General features: G+C 35.6%; 1 protein-coding gene across 1 annotated transcript in view; it reads right to left on the reverse strand.

Annotated features, from left to right (window-relative positions):
* Positions 1–2,906: 2,906 nt before the first annotated feature.
* Positions 2,907–26,628, reverse strand: part of LOC125683773 (TAF5-like RNA polymerase II p300/CBP-associated factor-associated factor 65 kDa subunit 5L) — a 39,135-nt gene continuing 15,413 nt past the window's right edge. The window contains exons 13-26 of the mRNA XM_048925231.2: positions 17,363–17,545; positions 16,670–16,788; positions 16,173–16,302; positions 13,688–13,751; positions 13,339–13,399; positions 12,994–13,189; positions 11,935–12,111; positions 9,824–9,936; positions 9,575–9,656; positions 9,215–9,326; positions 7,113–7,281; positions 6,086–6,208; positions 4,822–4,885; positions 2,907–3,422 (exon numbers count right to left, since the gene is read on the reverse strand). Coding sequence (XP_048781188.2) covers positions 3,308–3,422; positions 4,822–4,885; positions 6,086–6,208; positions 7,113–7,281; positions 9,215–9,326; positions 9,575–9,656; positions 9,824–9,936; positions 11,935–12,111; positions 12,994–13,189; positions 13,339–13,399; positions 13,688–13,751; positions 16,173–16,302; positions 16,670–16,788; positions 17,363–17,545 — 1,708 coding nt within the window. The 3' untranslated portion in view covers positions 2,907–3,307. The remainder of the gene's footprint in view (positions 3,423–4,821; positions 4,886–6,085; positions 6,209–7,112; positions 7,282–9,214; positions 9,327–9,574; positions 9,657–9,823; positions 9,937–11,934; positions 12,112–12,993; positions 13,190–13,338; positions 13,400–13,687; positions 13,752–16,172; positions 16,303–16,669; positions 16,789–17,362; positions 17,546–26,628) is intronic.

A 26,628-nucleotide genomic window follows, 5' to 3' on the forward strand; every position in this document is an offset into this window, starting at 1 on the left:
TTCACGACCAACTTCGGGAGTAAATATTGAAGATGAAAAGATCAGCATTTTATAATATGCCGACGATATTGTTATTCTTATTGAAAATGAGGCTGATATGAAGAATTCCCTTGTGTAAACGGTGGAGATTTAAAAATGTGATGATGTCCATCCAAGTCGTTTAGGTATGTTTTATTAGATATTCATATCATGCACCAAATCACAGCGAAATTTGGACTCTAGAATCTCTTATTTGCAAACAAAACCCCCTTATCATCTTTCTGGAAACCCCCTCAATAAAATCATATAAAATGACCAAGAGCTTGTATTACTTTCTCGATGGTGAAATCTTGCTCCCTACGAGGTGCTTAAACGAGCGACCTTAATTTTATTTTTGTCTTATTCTATTTCATTCTATTTTTTTTTATCACGTAACCCTAGAGTCCGGTGTATGGAAGGTACGTATGTACATTAATTGAATTGAAGGAGTATATTGAGCCCTAAATCATATTCTCTCCAAAAAAAACCAAACAAACTAGAACTGTCCTTATGGGACTAATACCCCCCGCGGGGCATATAAGATGATGGGAAATATTTAATGTAAGCACGTTGGATATTTTCACATTATCTACAGGGCAATCAATGTGAATCACAAAATGTCCATAACTGTTAAAATAGTTCAATGAAAATAGAAGATGCACAACTACATTATATATATAAGATGAGAATAAAGTTTGAATCAAATCTGTTCAACGGTATTAGAATTAAACTCTAGACAAAGTGCGCAACCCCCAAAATGAAAAGAAAATGTGCGTAACTTCTATAACTGTTAAAATATTTCAATGAAAATAGGAGATGCACAACTACATAATATATAGAAGATGTGCATAAAGTTTGAATGAAATATGTCCACCGGTATTAGAAATAAACTTCGGACAAATTGCGTCTACCGACGGACAAAGTGATTCCAGTATACCCCCCCCCCCCCAAACTTCGTTTGCGGGGGGGGTGGGTGGGGGGGGGGTATAAAAAGATGGAATGTGATTCGTGCATCTCTTGTGCTTAGAGTGATCTGCCCTTGATTAGTATACTATAAATTGATTTTCAACGTTTGCTATAGAATTCTGTGCTAATTCAATGTTCTATTTTGACGTTATACAGCACAAGTTTTTTTCATCTACACATTAATATTTCTAGTTTACACACATATGGATTTCATATTGGCAAAATAAGGTCTGCACCCCAATGAAAATACTACAGACAACTTTACTACATGTATACACATTGAACTTTCAGTGGTATTTTAGTCTTGTCCAAAATATATGTCTGATGAGGGTATCCTGGGTCTATACGCCCCATAAAAATATCATTATGGACATCAATTACAGTTGTCACCAGTCATCTATGGGAAGAATCTGGGAGCAGCATTGATTTATTTTATTTTTATCACGAAAGATGTGTTCTAATTATGAAATTGATACCATCCTATTGTAAAAAGTTGCATCTGGATTCAAATGTAAATTGTATTCCATTACATAATGGGATAGAGGTGGCTGATACACAAGAAATTCTGCTTGTTTAGACTCTGTTAAAGAAGATTTCAGTTTACTTTTGTTCTCAAGGTTTCGGTTTACTTTTGTTCTCAAGAGATGAATATAGCTGAAAGATGTCTGAAAACTATAGATCTGGAAAATTTTGAGTGATTATAACATTCCATTTTAGCAGTTTCCTATTCCATGCTTCTTTATACATACATGTACTATACAAAGCCAGAGTCTGACCTGATGATCTTACAGACATACATGTACTATACAAAGCCAGAGTCTGACCTGATGATCTTACGTACATACATACTATACAAAGCCAGAGTCTGAGCTGATGGTTTTACAGACGTACATGTACTATACATAATACAAAGCCAGAGTCTGACCTGATGGTCTTACAGACATACATGTACTATACAAAGCCATAGTCTGACCTGATGGTCTTACAGACATACATGTACTATACAAAGCCATAGTCTGACCTGATGGTCTTACAGACATACATGTACTATACAAAGTCAGAGTCTGATCTGATGGTCTTACAGACATACATGTACTATACAATCCCAGAGTCTGATCTGATGGTCTTACAGACATACATGTACTATACAATCCCAGAGTCTGATCTGATGGTCTTACAGACATACATGTACTATACAATCCCAGAGTCTGATCTGATGGTCTTACAGACATACATGTACTATACAATCCCAGAGTCTGATCTGATGGTCTTACAGACATACATGTACTATACAATCCCAGAGTCTGATCTGATGGTCTTTCAGACATACATGTACTATACAAAGCCAGAGTCTGACCTGATGGTCTTACAGACATACATGTACTATACAAAGCCAGAGTCTGACCTGATGGTCTTACAGACATACATGTACTATACAAAGCCAGAGTCTGACCTGATGGTCTTACAGACATACATGTACTATACAAAGTCAGAGTCTGATCTGATGGTCTTGCAGACATACATACTATACAATCCCAGAGTCTGACCTGATGGTCTTACAGACATACATGTACTATACAAAGTCAGAGTCTGATCTGATGGTCTTGCAGACATACATACTATACAATCCCAGAGTCTGACCTGATGATCTTACAGACATACATGTACTATACAAAGTCAGAGTCTGATCTGATGGTCTTGCAGACATACATACTATACAATCCCAGAGTCTGACCTGATGATCTTACAGACATACATGTACTATACAAAGCCAGAGTCTGATCTGATGGTCTTTCAGACATACATACTATACAATCCCAGAGTCTGACCTGATGGTCTTACAGACATACATGTACTATACAAAGCCAGAGTCTGACCTCATGGTCTAGCAGAATGCTACATAGTATAACAAGTACACTATCAATATAGAAATCTTTTTAATTCACAATTAATGTAAGAATTAATGTATGTACATCAAAAAATTCATCTCTGAATTCAAACATCCCTTCCTGAAACTTTCAAGAATTCACTTTCACTTTCCAAACACCTTTGCTCTCACCAAATTCACAGATAAAAATACTGATACAGTAAAACTGACCATTCACTGCTGCCATTTCTTCATCAGTACATAGTTTGTATGGAATGTGTCCATCTCCATGCTTATTGTCATAAGATCTGACCAACACGCGCAAGATATTGGCCTTTCCACTACAGTCTTGCAGATTTACCATGTAAATCACTCATTTTAAGACATCGGCCTTTCCAATACAGACTTGCAGATTTACCGTGTAAATCACTCATTTTCTGAATGGTGGCTTTTTCTTCACACTCCTCCTGCACCTCGGAGTACATTGTATTCTGCAAACTGTAAATAAGTCACAACTGCTGACTTTGTGGAAAAAGATCCTAGTAGCTCTGGGGATGAAACTCCATCTGAGCTACAAAAGAATACAACCTCTGCTTGAACCCAAATGCAAAATTACCAATGAAGAGATTTTTCCTTTGCTTCTACTTTCAAAATTTCCAGTCACTTCATACTTTTATAAACATTGAAACATTTAATACAGAAATTTTTTGCCATTTTCTTCTCTTTTAATTTCTAGTCCTTTCACACTTCTTGCTAAAATACCACTGAAAAACCAAAGTTAGAGCTACTACCCCACAGGGCTTATTCATAAAGTGGCACATCTAACCATGGTGACAGTGACCTTCACAATGACCACATGATCTTGATTGTGGGCCAAGACAAATCATCAGTTTTAGGCAACCTTTGTGTGAATGCCTTTCAAATACAAAGTTATGATCTGAACAAAAAATTAAATTTTCTTTTCACCAGTTACCCTTGTTTTGGCCAAATGACCTTGGTTCAAGATTGTTATACACCATCTGACCACAAGTAAACTTTCTGCTGAATATGAACTTCTAAATGTATTCTACATTGACCTTGACAAAATCAACTTGGTTCAGGTCCGTGACACACCATCTGCAGTTGCACGAAGGTTAGTTAACTTTAATTGAATGTTAACTTGCCATTAACTTGGACATTCATATAGTGTTAACTTGAAGTTAACTGTCAGTTAAACTTAACTAACCTTCGTGCAACTGCCCCCAGCAATAAGCAATAAGCAAGTACCAGTTTCTAATGTCTCTGCATTTCAATGTTATGCAGGTATGCAAATAAGTGCTCGCCCACTTGCTAAAAAATTTCTGAAAGGTCTTAATAACAATTCTGATTGCTCACTTGGAGACTGTAAAACTTCCCAGTTTTAGTTCCATATATTAGACACTCAGTTAGACACATGCTGCTTTTACTGAATCTAACTATTTGCAACTTAATCTTCACATGGTGCATTTTTTGAAAGTGTTTTTCGTTAGGAGTATTTATCGTTATTTCTGAACTAAACATTTCTTTTAGATGCGGTTTCATATACAGAACCATGAAAAGGAATGTATAAGAAGCATCTATGGTCCAGAATTTTTGTATCCTGGTTAGTTCAAAGTGTGAAGTGGTGGTATTCCGGGAATATATATTTCAGAACAAGTCATTTACATATTCTTTTCATAAATGTATCATAAAAAAAAAAAAGAAAGTCATTTTAGATGTGAGCTAATTGTTTTCAATATGGACACCTAAAATTTTAAATTTAAGGCCAACTTGGCCCCAAAATGTTTTCAACAAATTTTTATCACAGTTATAACCCATACCAATCATAGGACCATCAGACATAGACAGTAAGACAGACAGATGGAGGAGGTGATTCTTACATACCCCCCTCCAGAAAGTTCAGGGCCATAAATCATAGACAAGGCAAAAAGTGAGCATAAAACATGACTTACTGAGAGCTGCTGCTGGCCACACCCTTCCTTATGTCCCAGACTTTTATTGTACCATCTAAACCACCTATAACAATCAATGTCACATCAGCAATCTATGAATACATCCCATAATAGAATTTCTTAATACATGAATAGTCAAGCAACACATAAACAAATACAAACAAACAAAAAATACATCTACCCTTATGTTTCTTCATTGCATTGGGATAAAATCAAGTCTTGATGCTGTAAATATCACTACTATCCAGAACAGTCTACCAGTAACTTAACTCTGAGACAATGAGTTTCACAACAGAGATCCCCCAGGTCAGTATTACAATGCACCCAGTGTAGTTATTTGGTGTCTAGAACTTGTGCATGTTTCTTATCTTGTCCATATAGCCCCACCCTTGCACTAGAACCCCTGAACCAGGGACAATTTGGTAGAAGATTCTCTCCTTATTATTACTATGTACTTAGTTTGGTTCATGACAATTTAATATAAAAGCATATTCACTATATGTATTTGAGTCATAAATCCCCATCCCAGCACCTGACCCAGGGCCATAAATTCATAAATTTGGTAGAGGCCTCCTTGCTCATCTTAACTATATTACAGTACAAAGTCTGCTAAATGTTCCTAAATAAAGAAAACTTTGAAGTTTTGGTCCCACCATTCAGCTCTCATAGGAGTCTAAAAATATAACTTTTCTACCACAAAGCTGCAATGTCAAATTTGGTAAAAACTTAATGTATTTCAGAGAAAGTTAAAAATGTTTGCATTAAGTCACCTGGGTATATTCAACACTAAAGATATCATCATGGGTCTTGACTTTATGGAACAGTTGTTCTATAATGTAGATTAATTGATATTTACTGTACGTGTGGGGGTGTGGAAATCTAAATTCATATTTATAATCATTACCATGAAAGCGACAAAAATTACACACCACACCCCCCAAAAAAATTAGTGACTTTATATTACTCATTCATATCAATACTATATGAGGACCCTATGCCTCAAACCATAAGAACATAGCCTTCAAAAGTTTTATTGTACAGTATAGTCGAGGAATTTCAGCATACATTTTATTCTTAAATAGATTGATATTAGTAGTTTCTCATTTTTTCTCTAGTACTTAATATAAAAAGCTCTATTGCAACTGCTGTGTAATCTGCATTTTGATTGGCTAATACTCTGAGAGTAACTAGTTCATTCTGGTTTTTACTGGTGACATATTAACCTCACTTAGACTTAGTCTATATATGGTTTAAAATGTTTTACCTGATGCCAGCATGCTACTATTTCTATTGAAAGTCAGGCAGTGTATTGTGTCAGTATGACCCTTCAACTCCTTATACAGCTGTCCTGAACTCAAGTCCCACACTCGAATTCTCTTGTCATCACCTAAAGGACAAAATCAGGCTAAATTACCTAGTGTAGACCAAAGCAACAATAAACACAGCAACAGAAGAATTGCTGACAAATGAGATGATCCTTTGATAGTGCTAATGACTTCACTGATGTGTACAGATTCACAACTACTATATAGTATTTAAAAGCAGTAACTCTGCAGCAACTTAGACTAATGTTTCTAATTCCCTAGGCATTTCAGTAACCATGCAGCAACCTAGACTAGGGTTTCTAATTCCCTAGGCATTTCAGTAACCATGCAGCAACCTAGACTAGGGTTTCTAATTCCCTAGGCATTTCAAGGTTTGAATGTGTATGTTGTATGTTATTTTTGCCTACTTCAGTTATAGACAATCAAAATGCTGCTTTTGTTAAAGAATAAAATTTATATGATATAAAGTATTAAAGTTGGAACAGGATATAATACACTGCAGAGCGGTTCATAAAAAGCATACACTTTTTAATGTCCTAACTTTCTTTATATCGTATACAAGGAATAATATTTAATATTCCTTATGATTTAGTTTTTTAAACTGCATTTGATAAGAAAATTAAATTTTATATAATGCAGAATAAGGTTAAAGACCACGGTATGAAATGTAAATCCTTACCATATGAAATATATCTACCCTAGCAACACCATGAAAATGGAGGCCCTAATCATATTGTGATATTATATCTAGCAAAAAATTCTAAGTTTCAGCAGCATGATTTATGGTTTGTGAAGTGTATCAGAATACCTTAGCTTGTGAAGATGTATTTTTAGAGGTGATTAGTATTTTTCTTTGTGTTAAAAGCATTCAAAATAAATTAGCATAAAACAAAAAATTAAATTGCTTATACAATAATCCATTGGATGATTAAAAACTCCAGTTGCTTAGTTTGCATGTCTATGTACCTGCTGAAGCCAGAAAACTTCCATTTGGTGAGAATGCAACAGTCATGATGGTTCCTCTGTGACCATGCATCAATCTAACTGCCTTCCCATCCTGTAGTGTCCAGAGTCGGACAGACCGGTCAGAAGAACCAGTAGCCAGGTAGTTACAGTTAGGGTGGAATTTCACACACTTAAATAGTAAGAAAAACAGGAATTTCACACACTTAAATAGTAAGAAGAAAAAATAGGAATTTCACACACTTAAATTGTAAGGAAAAAAAAAAATAGGAATTTTACTCACTTAAAGGACACAACATATGTTTCTAAACTTTTTAATTTTTTCAGCAAAATTAATTCTTTTCATGCCTGAAACTACTTTAAATGTGTTTTAAATGAAATATTTAGCATAGTTTTCGAGTTTGAAAGCGATGAAATTCAAATCTTGCTATATGCATATTTACTTTCGCTATTTTACGCGCCATTATGTGTGACATCATATGCACCCCCGGGTTTGAAAACATTCATAAACAGATTTAATCCAAATACACCAATTATCACGTTAACGGATTGTAAATAATATTGCATTAAGATGTTTTGTTTCGTGCTCGGGTGTACTAGTTGTTGGTAGAAAGGATTTAGACTGAGTATTTTTCAATTTTTCTAAGGAAGGTACGAGAAGAAAGACGTGGATAATTTTTTGTTGGAGCAAAAACTTTACCTTAAAAACAAACACCCAGTCACTTTTTCAAAAACCGCTTGGACAGAGACCCTGATAAACTGCGAGAAAATGGATATATCGAAGCTATAAGCACTGGTAGGCCTACAGCATACATTCTGTTTTGGTCTTCAAATTCAATACACACTCGGATCAACTGACCTTCACCTTGTAACAACATATACAATGTGACTTCTACCAACTGGTAGATTTACAAAACTTTAATGATACAAAATAATTGAACTTTTAATTATACAACTAATAGAATATTGTATTTCCTAACTTTAAATTGAATTATAAAATTATTTCCTCATGAACTAGTAAAATCTTTCAAGAGTGTGTCAGTATAACGCTGTGCTCCCACTTCCTAACGATGTGCTGATCACAATTCTAAAATAATGATAAGATTGTTTTATCAAAATAAAATAATGTGATTTCCACTTTAAATTTGATTATTTTTATTGATTTGTGTGGGTTTTTTTATTTTTCTTTCTTTCCGAAATGCACCCGTGACAGTAGCTTGGCTTAGGGCCTAGTTGTTAACAATGTAATGTATTATAATTTGTCTAATCCAAAAATAAATAATGATTGCACTGTTTATTTTAGAAAAACAGCGCCAATTACAGATGTATAAAGGAATAACATTACCAAACAGTTTGTAGACAGCGACCCATATAAACATTATTTTCTCTCAATATTGCCAATATCCTCGTTATATTTGGGTATTTACATCGCTATTTGTATGCACTCATGGCGAAAACATATAAAACTCAGGAACTTTGATTTAAATGTTGCCCATGGTGAATAAATTAGGCCCCTAAAAGCTGAGTTTTTAATAATATCTCACAGTACTTTCACAATCTGAAGGGCGCATGTGATGTCACTGTACCACGTGACTACCTACCTAATTAACTAGACTTTTTTGAAATCGGGGCTTAGATTTAAGTCTGTATTGTGGTTAATTATTGCAAAATTTCGGCAAACGAACTATTAGAATTAATTACTATAAGCATAAAGAAGACAAAATGCATGTAATTTTGTATACTTTGAAAACATGAGATGTGTCCTTTAAATAGTAAGAAAAAATCAAGAATTTCACACTCTTAAATTGTAAGAAAATATAGGAATTTCACACACTTAAATAGTAAGAAAAAATATATAGGAATTTCACACACTTAAATAGTAAGAGAAAAAAATAAACTCAACTTTTCTGAAATAACAGTTTATAAACCTTATATAGTATTCAAATAAACATCTGTACCCTAACTCTACTTTGAAATTTCAATTTCCTTTGAATTAAAGAATTTGTTTAAATATACCGTTTATTTTTCAAAATCATTTCCCTGCGGAATATAAAAAGCATTCCTTTAAAAGTGACGGGATGATAAAGGTTGAGAAAATTACTCACATCTACATCCAGGTTATGTCCAGCAAATGTTCTAACTGGATATATCCGGTCGCTGACCCACAGCTTGGCCGTGCGGTCTTGTGAAGCGCTGGCAAAGTAACAACCTAGGCTTCTGTTAATGAAATGAAATTACATCTACATCAAAATTTTACAACTGTTTTCAATCCTGATTTCAATAAAAGAATCAAAATCCTGATTTCACTGATAGAATACAAAGTAATGGAGCAATGGTAAAATAAAAATGGCAATTTTCAATCATGATCTTGTATGTGTATCTTTGTAAAATGGGGTAGATTATCATTAAAACCAATTCAATTTTGCTGCAATCTCAATTTTTTTATCTCTATAAAGGATACTCACCCAACATCAAGATCCCAAACTGGAGCATTGTGCCCTCTGTAGCAGACTTTGTTAGTGTGCGTGCTTAGATCCCACAATCTAACTGAATGATAAATAGAAATCTCTAATCTACAGATCAATAGAGACAAGATTATACAAGTCTTTCCAACTTTTATATTTCTTTTTAAGGAAAACCTGGTTACCTTAAAAAATAACATTAACACATTTATAAAGGGAGCTGGAATTAAATGAGAGAGACTGATATTCTACCTGTTGAATCTTTTGAAGCTGAAAACAAGTACTTGGAATCCTGGGAAAAACAGGTCTTATACACCGAACCACTGTGGCCTCTCATAGTCACCATCTCTGTGAACCGGGGTTTACTGCAAAGCATAAATCCTAGTAGTGCATTAACATAATAATCCTAGTAGTGCATTAACATAATAATCCTAGTAGTGCATTAACATAATAATCCTAGTAGTGCATTAACATAATAATCCTAGTAGTGCATTAACATAATAATCCTAGTAGTGCATTAACATAATAATCCTAGTAGTGCATTAACTATTATAATAATCCTAGTAGTGCATTAACATAAGGACAAGTAAAATTAATTAGTAGATTATCATTCAAACTTCACAAAATAATGGGGAGGGTGGGAGGATTTTATTTTTTATTTTTCGCCATGTTATTCTTGACCTCGAAAATGCCTTCTCTCATTGAGAAAAGGCTTTATAAATCATAATTACATGTGTATTTGGGTTTCTAAAAGGCAAAGTGAAACAAAGTATGTTTACGATACCGGACCGGACATAAAAATATCCGGAAATCGTAATTTTCAAAAATAAAAAAAATAGGGGCAGGGTGATTTTCGAGGGGCGGGCGGGAATGATAATCTACTAATTAATTTTACTTGGCCTAAATCAGCAATAATTATTTCATACACTCGACTTTTTCCTGTGTTTCTCTCATAAGGAATTACATAAATACTTCAACAAAGAATGACTTCAAAGAGAATTTTGAAAAATAAAATGGATTTCTATCAAATGCATAGCTAATTTTTTTGGTTTCTGAACTCACTCCTGTCTGTATGTGATGTGATTAGTGTTAACTCACTCCTGTCTTACTACTGTATGTGTTTAGTGTTAACTCACTGACTTACTACTGTATGTGTTTAGTGTTAACTCACTGTCTTACTACTGTATGTGTTTAGTGTTAACTCACTGTCATACTACTGTATGTGTTTAGTGTTAACTCACTCCTGTCTTACTACTGTATGTGTTTAGTGTTAACTCACTCCTGTCTTACTACTGTATGTGTTTAGTGTTAACTCATTGACTTTCTACTGTATGTGTTTAATGTTAACTCAGTCTTACTACTGTATGTGTTTAGTGTTAACTCACTCCTGACTTACTACTGTATGTGTTTAGTGTTAACTCACTGTCTTACTACTGTATGTGTTTAGTGTTAACTCACTGACTTACTACTGTATGTGTTTAGTGTTAACTCACTGTCTTACTACTGTATGTGTTTAGTGTTAACTCACTCCTGTCTTACTACTGTATGTGTTTAGTGTTAACTCATTGACTTCCTACTGTATGTGTTTAGTGTTAACTCACTGACTTACTACTGTATGTGTTTAGTGTTAACTCACTCCTGTCTTACTACTGTATGTGTTTAGTGTTAACTCACTCCTGTCTTACTACTGTATGTGTTTAGTGTTAACTCACTGTCTTACTACTGTATGTGTTTAGTGTTAACTCACTGACTTACTACTGTATGTGTTTAGTGTTAACTCACTCCTGTCTTACTACTGTATGTGTTTAGTGTTAACTCACTCCTGTCTTACTACTGTATGTGTTTAGTGTTAACTCACTGACTTACTACTGTATGTGTTTAGTGTTAACTCACTCCTGTCTTACTACTGTATGTGTTTAGTGTTAACTCACTCCTGTCTTACTACTGTATGTGTTTAGTGTTAACTCAATCCTGTCTTACTACTGTATGTGTTTAGTGTTAACTCATTGACTTACTACTGTATGTGTTTAGTGTTAACTCACTGACTTACTACTGTATGTGTTTAGTGTTAACTCACTGTCTTACTACTGTATGTGTTTAGTGTTAACTCACTGACTTACTACTGTATGTGTTTAGTGTTAACTCACTGTCTTACTACTGTATGTGTTTAGTGTTAACTCATTGACTTACTACTGTATGTGTTTAGTGTTAACTCACTGACTTACTACTGTATGTGTTTAGTGTTAACTCACTCCTGACTTACTACTGTATGTGTTTAGTGTTAACTCACTGTCTTACTACTGTATGTGTTTAGTGTTAACTCACTCTTGTCTTACTACTGTATGTGTTGTGTTTAGTGTTACCTTTCCTCTTCCATGTTCACATTCCAGGAATGGGATGCTAAACACACTTTACAGGGATCCACAGTTTGAGGAATGGACTGGAGAAGACTGGGAGTGGTACTCCAGAGTTTAATGGAACTGTCCTCAAATCCTGCACTCAAGAGGGTCTTATCTGGTGAAATATCAACTGTGCACAATCTGAAATTCAATTGATTTGCGAACACTGTTGAATGGTCACATTTGAATGTAGTTTGTATGTTTGAATGAAAAGTTAAATGCCGAGTGCTCTTTCAAGACAATTCTTACATTAAATAAGAGGCCCACAGGCCTTAATGGTCATCTGAGTATTTACAGCAAAGTATCAAATCCTTCAGTTTGGCAAAATTGCTGTGTGAAGTATTTTATACAATGCTAGCATGATTTAATGATACACTGACAGCAAATATTGAAAGAATAAAAATTCAGCAGAAACATTACCCTTTATTTCTTATGAACAGGGTAAATGCACTCATCAAGCCAAAAGATACTTTTCCACATGACTAATTCGGTCCCACCCTGGAGCCAAGAAATTTACAATTTTGGCATAGGGTTCATTGATTTTCCTGAATATGTAGTTGGGTTTTTATTTGGTATCAACAGAAGAAAAAGACTACAACATATATGCTCATTTTCATTCCATTCTTAACACTGAACCTCTGCCAGGGTCATGAAATTTACAATTTCTGCATAACTATGCATTCAGTTTTCCTTTCAGACGTGCAGACTTAGGGAAGAAGAGTTTCGAAAATTAGTCTAAGTTTAGCAATTTTTGCCCTGCCCCTGAAGTGCCAAAGTCATGAAATTTACAAATTATATTCCTCTTACAACATAGATGCTTTATGCTAAATATCGAAAACAATTAAAGATATAGTCACCAAGAAGAATTTAAAAATGTTCAATTCTTCACAGATGAAGATGGACAGAGACTGACTTCAGTAGAACACCTGACCTAAATCTTATTAATCTTAATCTTTCTTATTCTATCTTATTTCATTCCAATATTTTCAATATACATTTTCAACATGCCATTATTTGACTCACCCTTGATATGCATTTATGAATGTGTAAAAGCAAATGGAAGGCAGACTTGGGGGCAACTCCCTCACTTGTTTGAATAACTGTCGTAATGCTTTATAAGCCTCGGTATCCTCCAGCTCTTCCTCTGTCTTTTCAACTTCTTCCTTTGTTGTGGGCATTCCCTCTGCTAAATCCAATTTTCCATCTAGTTCACGGTCATCTAAATCAATTAGAATAATCATGGAGAATCAACTACATTGCTGAAATCAGAATCTTTTTGTAACAATGACCTTTTAATAAATGTGAGTTACATGTATCTATATCACTTGACACACAATTAACTTTTTTCAAATCTTTAGCATAAAATACCTGTATTTTCCAACTGAATGTGTTGATTAAAAATTTGAAATAATGTGCTGTTGTCTTCTTGCTGAAAGAGGGAACATTAAATTTTCGTTATTACTATCAATACATAGTATTGAGCAAGTTACCTGTAACATTTTGGTGAATAAATGTTTGAGGAAGGGTAATATTGATATTATGGTATTGAATTTTTCAGACTAGTGTATTGCGATTAGTGTATAGAGGTTCCTTAATCTTGAGAGGTATTGCTATCTATGAATAATTGTGGAACCTATCTGTAAACAGAGAACAAACAGACTGCATGGTTTCTTATAACATTATCAAACTACATTTGTAAGTAATGGATGCTTCTTACCTTAAGATGCCTAAGAAGATACTCCAGAGCTTCCTCAGATAACTTTATCTTAAATTTATTCTCCCTAAAAGCAGCAGACATCATTATTCAGGCATTTGAAATAAAAAAAATCTAACCTTCAATTCAAAGAAAACTTGCATATCACTTTTTAACACATCACCCAAACGTTAACATTCACCGATGTTTTGTCTTTTTAGTACCTGATGATGTTATTGATGGTGTAGAAAATTTAGAGAAAGCAATAGAGGATGATGAGTCTGATTTCTCTGATTGTGACTCTGATTTATCACTGTCTAATATTTCTGAATAAATCAAAATATCAAAATTTAACACTTTAACAATAAAAAGTTTTGTTTACATTTTATCTTTGAGTCACCAGAAGGACACAAATCTGGACCAGTAATTTTGCATGGTTTCTAGTCCATTGAGCAAAAATGTGCATTTTAACTTCTGGACTCATCAGATTTACTGAAACTTATCAAAATTAATAAGGACTCATCTTTTTCATCGATACTAAATCCTATAGAGAACCCTGTTTTTCTTTATCTTAATATTTTGATGAAGGCACTGTGAAGTTATGGTCAAGCTTAAAGTTCCAGACCAAAAACCTTATGCCCCTATGTTAACCCCTTGAGGATCTACAAATCAGCATTCAGACATGTTAACCCCTTGAGGATCTACAAATCAGCATTCAGACATGTTAACCCACTGAGGATCGACAAATCAGAATTCAGACATGTTAACCCACTGAGGATCTACAAATCAGCATTCAGACATGTTAACCCACTGAGGATCTACAAATCAGCATTCAGACATGTTAACCCACTGAGGATCTACAAATCAGCATTCAGACATGTTAACCCACTAAGGATCCAGCTAGGCAATTGAATTGAAAAAGACAAGAAATAAATTGCTAATACATGTATTCATTTTCTCATTTGTCTTTCGAAATGAAGTATGCCATTTATAATGTGTTATTCCTCTTTATCTAAGTCTACTTGGTCTTCATTATTTCTGAATGACTTCTCCCTTGAAAAGGGCACAGGACCCTATATTTAAAGAAACCTGAAATCCTTTTACCTAAGTAAATAAATAAATGTTTATTTAAGAATGATGTTTTGTGGTAAGTTTGCATGAATTTGGCCCAGTGGTTCTTGAGAAGAAAATATTCAATTTTTCATAATTCTCAATTATCTCCTCTTGGAAGAGGGTGTTTCCTCACACAAAAATATTTTTTGTTAAGTTTGGTTGATTGGTTCATCAGTTTCTGAGAAGAGGTTTATCATGTAAACAGTTAAGACTGACAAAAGAAAAACAAATTTTGGTAAGAAAAAATCACAGTACCACCAATGGTACATAATACACCCGTGAAAAGCTAATATAGGGTGTTTTTCTTACACCATAATTTGTAGAACTTGGCTTCAAGTAGTATCAGCAATCATCAGGGTGTGACATACTTTCTTTGCATTGTAAAAACAAGCAAATCATGTACTTTCTATGAAATATTTTCAATTGGCATAAGATGTATGTGTACCAAGTTTGATGGTCCTTGCCCCAACAAATCGGTCTGCATCCTGCTACTATGATCTTGACCTTAACAAACAATAGGCATCTTCCACTTGGCATAACGTGTATGTGTACAAAGTTTGACGATCCTAGCACCAAGAGTTCGGTTTGAATACTGCTTACAAGGTTTTCCTACTAAGTGATACTGTGACCTTGAAAAATAATAGGCATCTTCCTCTCATTATGGTGATCAAATGTACCAAGTTGCAATATCCTGAAGCTTACGGTTCGGTTTGTATCCTGCCTACAAGCTTTTCCACCTTAGTGATACTGCGACCTTGACCTTTGACCTATAACCATGAAAAACAATAGGCATCTTCTTCTCATCATGGTGATCAAATGTACCAAGTTGCAACATCCTGGAGCTTACAGTTCGATTTGTATCCTGCCTACAAGGTTTTCCTAGTAAGTAATACTACGACCTTTGACTTCTGACTTTGAAAAACATTTGGCATCTTCCTCTTATCATGGTGATGAAATGTACCTAGTTGCAATATTCTGGAGCTTACGGTTCAGTTTGTACCCTGCCTATAAGGTTTTCCTCCTAAGTAATACTACCACCTTGACCTTGAAAAACAGTAGGCATCTTTCTCTCCTCTCATCATGGTTATGAAATGTACCAAGTTGCAATATTCTGGAACTTAAAGTTTGGTTTGTATCCTGCTCACAAGGGTTTCTTACTAGGTTTTCCTACTAAGTGATACAACTTTGACCTCTGATCTTGAAAAACAATAGGCATCTTCCTCTCATCATGGTGATCAAATGTACCAAGTTGTAAAATCCTGGAGCTTACAGTTTGGTCTGAATCCTGCCCACAAGGTCCGGACAGACGGACAATGCCATAGCATAATATGTTTATACCACCCTAAAATGCAAAACTATACATTTACGCCTCAAATAATTGCCTTTAGTGCCACACCTGAAATCTGTAGCTTCCAGGCACCCCAGGACATCTGATCTGTTGTAGAGTTTGTGTATTGACTCCAGCGTCTGGGTGTAAGATTTCTCATTTTCAAACAATTTCACATGCTTGCTGTAGAATCGGTGTGCTGTTTGAAGAAAGAATCTAGTGTAGTGGTTCTACATCAAATTGTGATTTTTACTGCAAAACACCACAGAATCTATCAATTTTTTTTTAAACTGGCAATCAAAATAAATTAGAAATATGTAGTACGTATATCAAATCATTTTAATGGCTGTTCTAATCTTTTAAATTTCACTGTGCAAACAGTGTACCAATACTACAGATTTGTGGCCATTACATACCTAGAGATTTGTGGTCATTATATACCTAGAGATTTGTGGCCATTATATACCTAGAGATTTGTGGTCATTATATACCTAGAGATTTGTGGCCAATACATACCTGGAGTTTTGTGGCCATTACATACCTAGAGATTTGTGGCCAATACATACCTGGAGTTTTGTGGCCATTACACAACTGGTCTAGATACAAGTGAACAAACAGAGGATAAAGCAGGGGCTGGAGCTGACTCCTGTAGGGCTCACTTCCTCTGTTTAGGTAAGATTTCAACCTGAAAAAAAAATTCTTGTCATCTGCTATACGAGTCCATCAAAGCATATATAAATAACAAAGTCTCAACATGAGCATGGAAAAAGTGGAGTCTATTAGACAAAAGAAAATCTAGATATCTTAAACATGTATTAATAAAGAAACAATATATATAGAATCTGCTTAAACACATAACTTTACATACACATGTATTCCTGTTGTATCCAGTCAACTTTAACATGCATTATATTTCCTTAAGTTCTCTGTTCCCCTCACATGTAGCAACATAGTGCATATTTGAGATCAAAATGAAAATTTTGGAATGTTGAAAAATACAAATAATTCTTTGAAAAGTTTGATCTAATCAGATTAATAAATATATCACTTTTGTTACAATATACATATTCACAGTATCATTCAAAATCAAATGTTAAAATGTTGCCAATATTTTTCAAGCATAAGAACAGGATCATATGGCCCGAGTACTTCATTATCACCATTATGACAGCTATAAAGCTTCATTGCTGATAACAATGCACCTTCAAAAAGAAGCACTATTTTTAAGGGTTGACCCCGCTAAATACTGGAGACGGTACCTGGAAAACTGCTCATCACAGGAGCTAGCATCTCCACTGATGCTACTATATGTCAGAAGATTATCCACAGTTATCTCTCCATTACCAACATTCTTCACTGCCATATCACTAATATTGTGCACTAATCTGGATTCCTTCTTTTGTGTGGTTTCATGGTCCTTGAAAAAGAAACAACCAAGCTCACTTAACAAATGAAATCACTTTCTGCATATTGGCTTGCCATACTTGAATATGAGCTGCAATCATAAAATAAATTCTGAACATTGTATTTAGTTTGAGACCAAATGTTCATGCTCCTGAAATCAAAGATCGGGGATCATATCATTTCTGGTTTGTCTTTTTGTCTGTGTTAAGCAACTTTGACCTATACAAGATAAAACTAGATACCTGGTGTGAACAGAGGGGTCAAAGGTTATTGCTATGTGACTGTTGAATGCCAAAGTCATTCAATACATAATTTATGCAGAAAATACAATGTACATTCATCTTAGCTATCAGTGTTGACATTAACTAGTTCATTTTTCAAAAAAATTAATCAATATTTTCATTTCCTTTCATCGTTTTTTATTTCAATTTGCAGCCAATGTTAGAATCATGCAGTTCTGGGAAATTTATTTTTGCTTTCATTTACTAAAATTTATTCTTAAGTTATTATTCTTCTTATTATTATTATTTATATTCTTGACATGAAAAAAAATTTCTTCCTTTTAATAATTTTGTATTGCAACTATCCAGGGGACTGCTGCATGCAACAGGTAAGTTGGTAAATACAATATGGGATATCTTCAAAAGTATATAATATAGTTTTAATACTCCATGTTCAAGTTTCCTTGGTTTTAATTGCATGCCTTATCTGTACGGTCATGTGTTATCAAAGAGTATGAATTGTTTGAATTGAAACTTAAATTAATGTGTTACAAAGACATTGTGAAACAAGAAACGTTTCAGAGACATATTTGCTGTGGTGCAAAATTGAAAAGGGTTATACACATTATCATTTAATTGATAGTAGTGGCAAAACAATTTCAAGAGATTGAGCAGACAAGATCTTCCATTGTCCAGAGTGGATTGACCCTTGAACTTTGACCACGTGACCTCAAAATCAATAGGGACATTTACTCCTTAAGATGTATCAATGTACCAAGTGTGATGTCTGCCAAGCAAAGGGTTCTCATTGAGCAGACAATATCTTCTTATGTCCATGGTGGATTGACCCTGGACTTTTGACCCTAAAATTAATAGGGTCATCTACTCCTTAGGATGTACCAGCATACCAAGTTTGATGTCAATCAAGCAAATGATTCTCATAATATAGGAGACAATATATCACTATGTCCAGTTTAACCCTTGACCTTTGACCATGTGAACCCATAATCTATAGGGTTCATTTACTCCTTACAACGTACCAGGTTTGATGTCTATCAAGCAAAGGGTTCTCAAGATATTAAGCAGACAGTATCTTCCTATGTCCAGAGTGAATGACTCTTGACCTCAAAATCAATAGGGGTCATTTACTCCTTAAGATGTACAAGTGTACCAAGTTTGATGTCTGTCAAGCAAAGGGTTCTCAAGATAATGAGTGGACAAGGCGTGGTCTACAGATTGACTGACCGACAGGTACAAAACAATATGACCATTTATCAGCATATAGGATACTGTTAGAGATGGGAAATCTGAAAACTTTCTTAACTGATAATAATTGAAAGGTCATATTTGATTAAATAATCAGATTTTTTTAATATCAAACTCTTCATTCTCTATACAAAATCCAATTTGGTTTCAAAAGAGTTATTAATACTAATACACTCCACATGTAATCACACATGTTTACTTCAACTTGAGAAAAATAAACTAGGACGAACACAAATGTGCTGAGTGACTGGTAATGACACCCTTGTTAATATTTGTATCATCATTCATTGTACATGTATATTGAGTGGCTAGCAATGACATCCTTGTTAATATTTGTATCATCATTCATTGTACATGTATATTGAGTGGCTAGCAATGACATCCTTATTAATATTCGTATCATCAAATTCATCATTCATTGTACATGTATATTGAGTGGCTAGCAATGACATCCTTGTTAATATTTGTATCATCATTCATTGTACATGTATATTGAGTGGCTAGCAATGACATCCTTGTTAATATTTGTATCATCATTCATTGTATACTGATTGGCTGGCAATGACAACCTTGTTAGTATTTGTATCACATTTCTTCAGTGCTGCCAAATTGTTTTCATGAAAGTGAAAAATATCAAGTCATTCATAGTTATTCCGTTATTTTGTGTTGTACTTCCGTTTTTTCTTTTCTTTAATTTAATTGATTATGAAAACTAATCAATAATTGAAATTGGGAGGCCTTCAGTGATTACCAACTAGTTCACAAACTAACATTAATGTAGTCTAGTAGCTTTACTTTTGAAAGATAATAAACACTTCTTTCATTTCAAGAGATAAGCGAGGAATCCTCATTTGAATCAGCACTTGACTAAAGCTCTAACAATACGCATTGCAGAAACTTGGAAGCTAATTCAAAAAACATTTTATTCACAAATGAATGAATAGGATTGGGCAGCAGACACAGTGTATTTTAGCCATCTCCCTAAACTCCAAGTTATCTGGATCTAGACAATTAGTGTGTAGATTCCTGGTAAATTCTTTGATCTTTTGTCTACACAGTACAAGTATAACAATCGTGAATGTATACCAGGTCCAGCACAATTACATGTAGCTATAAAATTTTATCTTTGAACTTGAATTAGTTTCTTTTAACAGTACAAGTATTTTTTTTCTTTTAGGTTATACACAAAAAGTTGCACTATGGTGATAAAATACTTCATTACCTTTCACCACTGACATCACATGGCCTTCTACAAGTTCTGTTCAAAACACATGTCTTTTAAAGAACAGACAGTGAAAAATGTTCAGTTTTTTAAACCTTGTTTACAAACCGTTTCACTTCATGCTTAACAATTGAGTCTAATAATTATAGTCAACAAGATACTCAACAGACAACAGGGACTGATCATACTTTAATATTACTCACGCCTCAAACACATCTACACAGTTTAAGTCAAACAAAGAGATATTTTAGGCCTATCACTGGGGGAAAAATATCGACGGATTCGATGCCTCATGGATGTGTTGATATTAGATTATTGAATATTTGAGTGATGGAAGACAATATTTGAATCAATAAGGCAGATTTGATGATACGACATTTCGTTTGGCTGTACGCATTTAGCTTAAGCTGTAAAAGGCAAAGTTCTATATATTGGAATGGCTTGATACAGGTATAACTTAATTATTAGCTTTTTAAAGCTATACAGTAAAATCAAATCAGTATGCTGGATATGTTTAGTATAGTTAATGGTCAATTCGGTGATATTCGGATTGGTTGAGTTATTTTGACTGACTAGACAGTCAAATTATCACAGCCGGCAGCGAAGCCGATATCAAGTAAATGGAGTATATACATGCACATTAATTCTTCACTATAAGTATCAATTTCATTTTTGCAATACTTACTATGTACTGTCTCCTTTTCAAATAATGATGAACAGAAACATTAATCTGTTCATGGCGTACCCTCTTCATCACTTCTGCAGCATTACCTCAGAGGAAATTCGAATGAACGCCAACTAATTTTGGAATTTCGAACCCGAGACAAATGCTATAATTTCCTAGGTTTTTACTATTTCTTTGTTCTCTCCCTTGTTCCTACCCTTCTACGGCTTTCTAAGTTACTGCGCATGCACATACGCCGATTCTAACTTCTGTTCACGCCAAAAACGGAGTTCAACTCTCACCAGAGGGCGCATTACACGAACTCCGTCAGTTCCTGCATAAAGTAGCAATTTAGTCACTTGATATTAAAATGGTGGTTGAACAGCAGATAATCCACGAAAAATGGTAAACGCGCCAGTAAAAAGAAATACCAGTAGTAACTGGTGTAGTACGACTAAAAGTAGAAAGCCTGAAAGTTACAGACTGTGATTTTTCACACTTTATGCGTATTCTAAAGACCCGAATTTGATATATGCTATTGAACCCTTCTAGTTTATTATAACATTTCATTTCACTTTAAATATAGAAAAGAGTTTGGGAAGAACTATATTTTGTGGCGGAATGATTTTTAAAACTGAAAATAGCTATAAATCCGCATTATATACAGATACGGAGGATCACTATGACTATGAAAACTACTGCTAAGCCAGAAATAAATTAAGGACCTACACAAGGGAACTTCGCAAAAACTTTGAGAAATCCTTGGCCAATGAAGTGAAGATCAACCCAAATGCGTTTTGGATTAAGAGTGGGGTTGGTGATTTGAGGGACAATGATGGTAGAGTTCACAGTGATGACGAAGGAAAGGCAGAGACACTTAATAAGTTTTTCTGTAGCGTATTCACCAAGGAGGACACAGACAATATACCGGATATGGAAGATAGATCAAAAGAGAGCAGCCTACTGGATATAGACATCACAGAAGAATCTATTCTAAAGAAACTTCAAAACCTCAAAATAGACAAATCATGTGGACCGGATGGACATCACCCGAGAGTACTAAACCGAGAGTATTAAAGGAAGTGGCTCAATGCATCACAACACCGCTACGGATAATATACAGGAAGTCCCTGGACACTGGACGTCTACCAGTTGGAAACAAGGTCAGGTCACACCAATATTTAAAAAAAGAGACATGAGTACACCTGGCAACTATAGGCCCGTCAGTATAACGTCAGTACTATGTAAATGCAAGGTAAAGATAACGAACAGTGATCAATATCATAACTCCTACAAGCAATACAAAATAGATAGTTGGGCAAACACGGACCCCTGGACACACCAGAGGTGGGATAAGGTGCCTAGGAGGAGTAAGCATCCCCTGTTGACCGGTCACACCCGCCGTGAGCCCCATATCCTGATCAGGTAAACGGACTTATCCGCAGTCAAATCAGTGTACAAAGAACGGCTTAACAATCGGTATGAAACACGTCAGACCGCATTTGACCCAATGCGAGGTTGTATTGACGAACTAGATCGTTATAATGACCATAGAATGTCGTACTATGTAAAGTGATGGAATCATTGGTAAGAGAGGCAGTGATGAAACACATGACAAGTAATGATCTGTTTTGTGATGAACAACATGGTTTTGTTCCTGGCCGATCTTGTATGACCCAGCTGTTGGTCTTTTTAGAGGATTGGACGGAGGCTCTCGACGGAGCTCGAGGAGACCCACTTGACGTTGTGTACTTAGATTTCCAGAAGGCGTTTGACACCGTGCCACAAAAGACTCTCGCTTAAGATCCAGAGGTATGGGATTGATGGTAAAGTACTTACATGGATAACCGATTTTCTGAAAGGTCGAACACAAATGGCCGTATTCACACCTATGTTTAAACCTGGGTTACCTGTACGAAGGGCTCACATTTTATAAACCTGTTTCACACCTGCTTCTCAGGAGTGAGCTCATCTCAGAAATTAGGGTAAACCTAAACCTGGTCTAGGGTAGGTTTAAATGTTAAAGGTAGTGTTATTCTAACTATGGAAGACCACATACATGGAGTAGAAAGTAGATCTTATTGACCAACTGTTTTTAAGACGACCTAGAACTATCCATGATAGATTAGATCCATTTCTTTTTTATGATAGGAGGATTTTCGTGTGAGATTCCGTTTTTGTAAACGTGATACTATCCGTATAACGGAAATGATCTAGAACTAACCAGAGAAAACCTTTATTGACCCGACTGAATCAATAAGGGTACAGTTTTCTAGTTCTGTAAAATTTGGACCTTTCTTCCCAGCCATTGTAATACTAAATGAAAAGAAAGCAAACAGAACAGGGGTTCAGGTAAAACCAGTTTTATCTTAAGTGTGAAACAGAGGTGAGGTTTATGTGAACTCAGCTCAAATGGGATTTAAACCCGGTTTACCTGAACTAGGCTTACTCTATAAATCTCGCTTACTTAAGACACAGCTGTGAATGTGGGCAAAAGAGTATCAATCAGTAGTCATACGTCGAGTTGGTCGAGCGTGACAAGTACCACAGGGAAGCTTGCTGGGACCAGTACTGTTTGTCATCTTCATAAACGACTTGCCTGATGTGAGTAATGTAACTCGTATCTTTGCTGATGACACTAAGGTGTATGGCCGAGCATCTACAGTTGAAGACAAAGAAAGGTTACAATTAGATTAATAGAAGCCTTCATTAGTACGAGTGTGGGATAGGGAAATTCCACCGAGGGGACAAGATTCGCAGTCTAGGACGAGGCTCTGCCGAGTCCTAAGACAGCGAATCTTGTTCCAGAGGTGGAATTTTTCCTATCCCACACGAGTAAATAATGAAGGATTATTTTTCTTACATTTTACCTACAGTTTAGTGCATAAATTTAAGAGTTTTAAGAAAATTTCAAATTATCAAAATCCTCATTTGAACTTCAATGCAAAAACTAATTAGATAGGCAGAAAGAGCATACCCAAAAATGGTTTACACTATAAGTGTAAACCAAAAAACCCAAGGTTGTCCACCAGAAAGTATACTACATTAAAATTTAAAGGAAGCACTGCAAAATATTTTTACTTCACCGTGTAACGTAAATCTTCACCGTGTAACGTAAATCATAGAAAATATATGACGTCACAATCAAATGACGTCGCAGCAGTGTAAGACAGAAAAATCTCACATGGCTGTCTCGCATGGGAATAATAGAATCCTTCATTAGTACGAGTGTGGGATAGGGAAATTCCACCGAGGGGACAAGATTCGCAGTCTAGGACGAGGCTTTGCCGAGTCCTAGACAGCGAATGTTGTTCCAGAGGTGGAATTTCCCTACCCCACACGAATTAATAATGAAGGATTATTTTTCTCACATTTTACCTACAGTTTAGTGCTTAAATTTAGGAGCTTTGAGAAAATTCTAAATTATCAAAATCCTCATTTGAACTTCGATGCAAAAACTAATTAGATAGGCAGAAAGAGCGTACCCGAAAATGGTTTACACTGTAAGTGTAAACTCAAAAACCCAAGGTTGTCCAACAGAAAGCTATATACATTAAAATTTAAAGATAACAATGCAAAATATTTTTGCTTCACCGTGTAACGTAAATCTTCAACGTGTAACGTAAATCATAGAAAATATATGACGTCACAATCAAATGACGTCGCAGCAGTGTGAGACAGAAAAATCTCACATGGCTGTCTCACATGGGTAAAGTCGATCTCACACTGGTGATAATGTGAGAAAAGTCGATCTCACACTGGTGATAATGTGAGAAATGGAGAGTCTCGCATACTGGTCGAAAGATTGGCTCTTGAAATTCAATACCAGCAAGTGTGGCGTAATGCATCACGGTCATAATAACCCTAAGTACAGTTACCACATGCGGGACAGCAATGGACAAAACAGAGAATTGGAAACAAATGAAATGGAAAAAGACTTAGGTGTTCAGATTGACAACAAACTGACCTTTCACCAGCATGTGAACTCTGTCGTTGGATCCTGGGGCTAATCAAACGATCGTTCATTGCAGGAACATTATTGTGATATAGAAACTTTTCACAACTATGGTAAAACCAATACTTGAGTAAGGTAATGCTCCGCAGATCCAGCAGTACACAGATTGATAAGATGGAGAAAGTTCAAAGAAGAGCAACAAGGTTATACACAGAGTTAAAAGATCTACCATACGAGGAAAGGCTCAGAAAATCAGGACTGTCAACCCTGCACTATAGAAGACAAAGAGGAGATATGATCCAGACATACAAGATACTAACAGGGAAGGACCGAGTAGACCAAACACTACTGCCTCTAGCCAATGTCAACAGAACACGAGGACATAGCAAAAAACTGGCAAAGAGACACTGTCGCTATAAAGTACTCGTTTGGTGTGAGGGTAGTGAATGAGTGGAACGGATTGCCAGATTGGGTAGTGTGTGCCAAAGACACCAACGAGTTTAAAAGTAAAGTAGACAAGTTCTGGAATGTCATGCAATACTCCATAAGACCCAGGCATGCAACAGTTAACTACAGTAGAACAGAGCGGGAGTTACAAGCTACGTAGCCTTCATCCTGTAGAGGAGGTATCAAGGTATGATTTTACCATTATATGTATATGGTCGTAGACATTTATCGGTATTTCAATTTTTATACACCCGTCTTTAGATGAAACGTTTTATACAGTAATGTGCATGTCCGCTGAACATTCATTCTGTTTGGGATTTATCCGTTTCTATTTTCATTTCGCTAACATTTATCAAGCTGAAACTTAAGCACTGTGTAGCTTCTTTGTGGGTAATTATATGTATCATGTTGCAATTTTGATCCATTTGAACCTGATCTTTGCCTCTGTGTTTGAAATTTAATGTTATATGGAGGGTACATGATTTGTCCGTTTTTGAAAGTCCTTCCACATTTTTCAAGCAAGGACTTAATTTTATCATCATCATCATCATCAATCCACTTCGTCCCATGGGGGACATAGGGCGGCTACAGTGGCTTTCCATCTCCCTCTGTCTTGTGCAATGGTCTTAGCTTCTCCCCGGGTCTTGCCAATTTTCTTCAGGGCTGATGTTAATACCCTGCGCCAGGTGTTCTTTGGCCGTCCCCGCTTTCTCTGTCCCTGTGGATTCCATTTTAGGGCTTGTTTTGTGATGTTAGTAATGGGTTTCCTCAGTGTATGCCCTATCCAGTTCCATCTGCGTGTTTTGATGGTGATTTCCACTGGTTGTTGGTTGGTCCTCTTCCACAGGTTTGCATTGCTTATAACATCTGGCCACCTTATCCCGAGGATGTTTCTCAGGCACTTGTTTACAAAGACCTGGACTGATTTCATGGATGTTGATGTTTCTCACCAGGTTTCAGACCCATATAGTAGAACAGACTTCATGTTGGTGTTGAAGATTCTGATCTTGGTGTGTGTTCTCAGTGCCTTGCTTCGCCATACTGGTCTTAGCATGGCAAAAGCTTGCTGGGCCTTCCTTTTTCTTGCTTTGATGTCTTCGTCTGTGCCCCCTGATGGACTGACAATACTTCCTAAGTAGGTGAAGTCTTTGATATCCTCTACTTCCATGTTGTTTATCTCGATTGCGTCAGTTTGTATGAGTTGATTCTCATTGATTTTGTTTTCTGGGCGTTGATGTAAAGACCAGTTCTTTTTGCTGTTGCTTCTAGGTTGGAGGCTTGATGTTGGGAGTCTTGAAGACGGTGAGATAGTGTGCAGATGTCGTCAGCAAAGTCAAGGTCTTCCA

This window comes from Ostrea edulis, chromosome 6 (genome assembly GCF_947568905.1).
Source record: "Ostrea edulis chromosome 6, xbOstEdul1.1, whole genome shotgun sequence".
In the NCBI taxonomy this organism is placed as follows: Eukaryota; Metazoa; Mollusca; class Bivalvia; order Ostreida; family Ostreidae; genus Ostrea; species Ostrea edulis.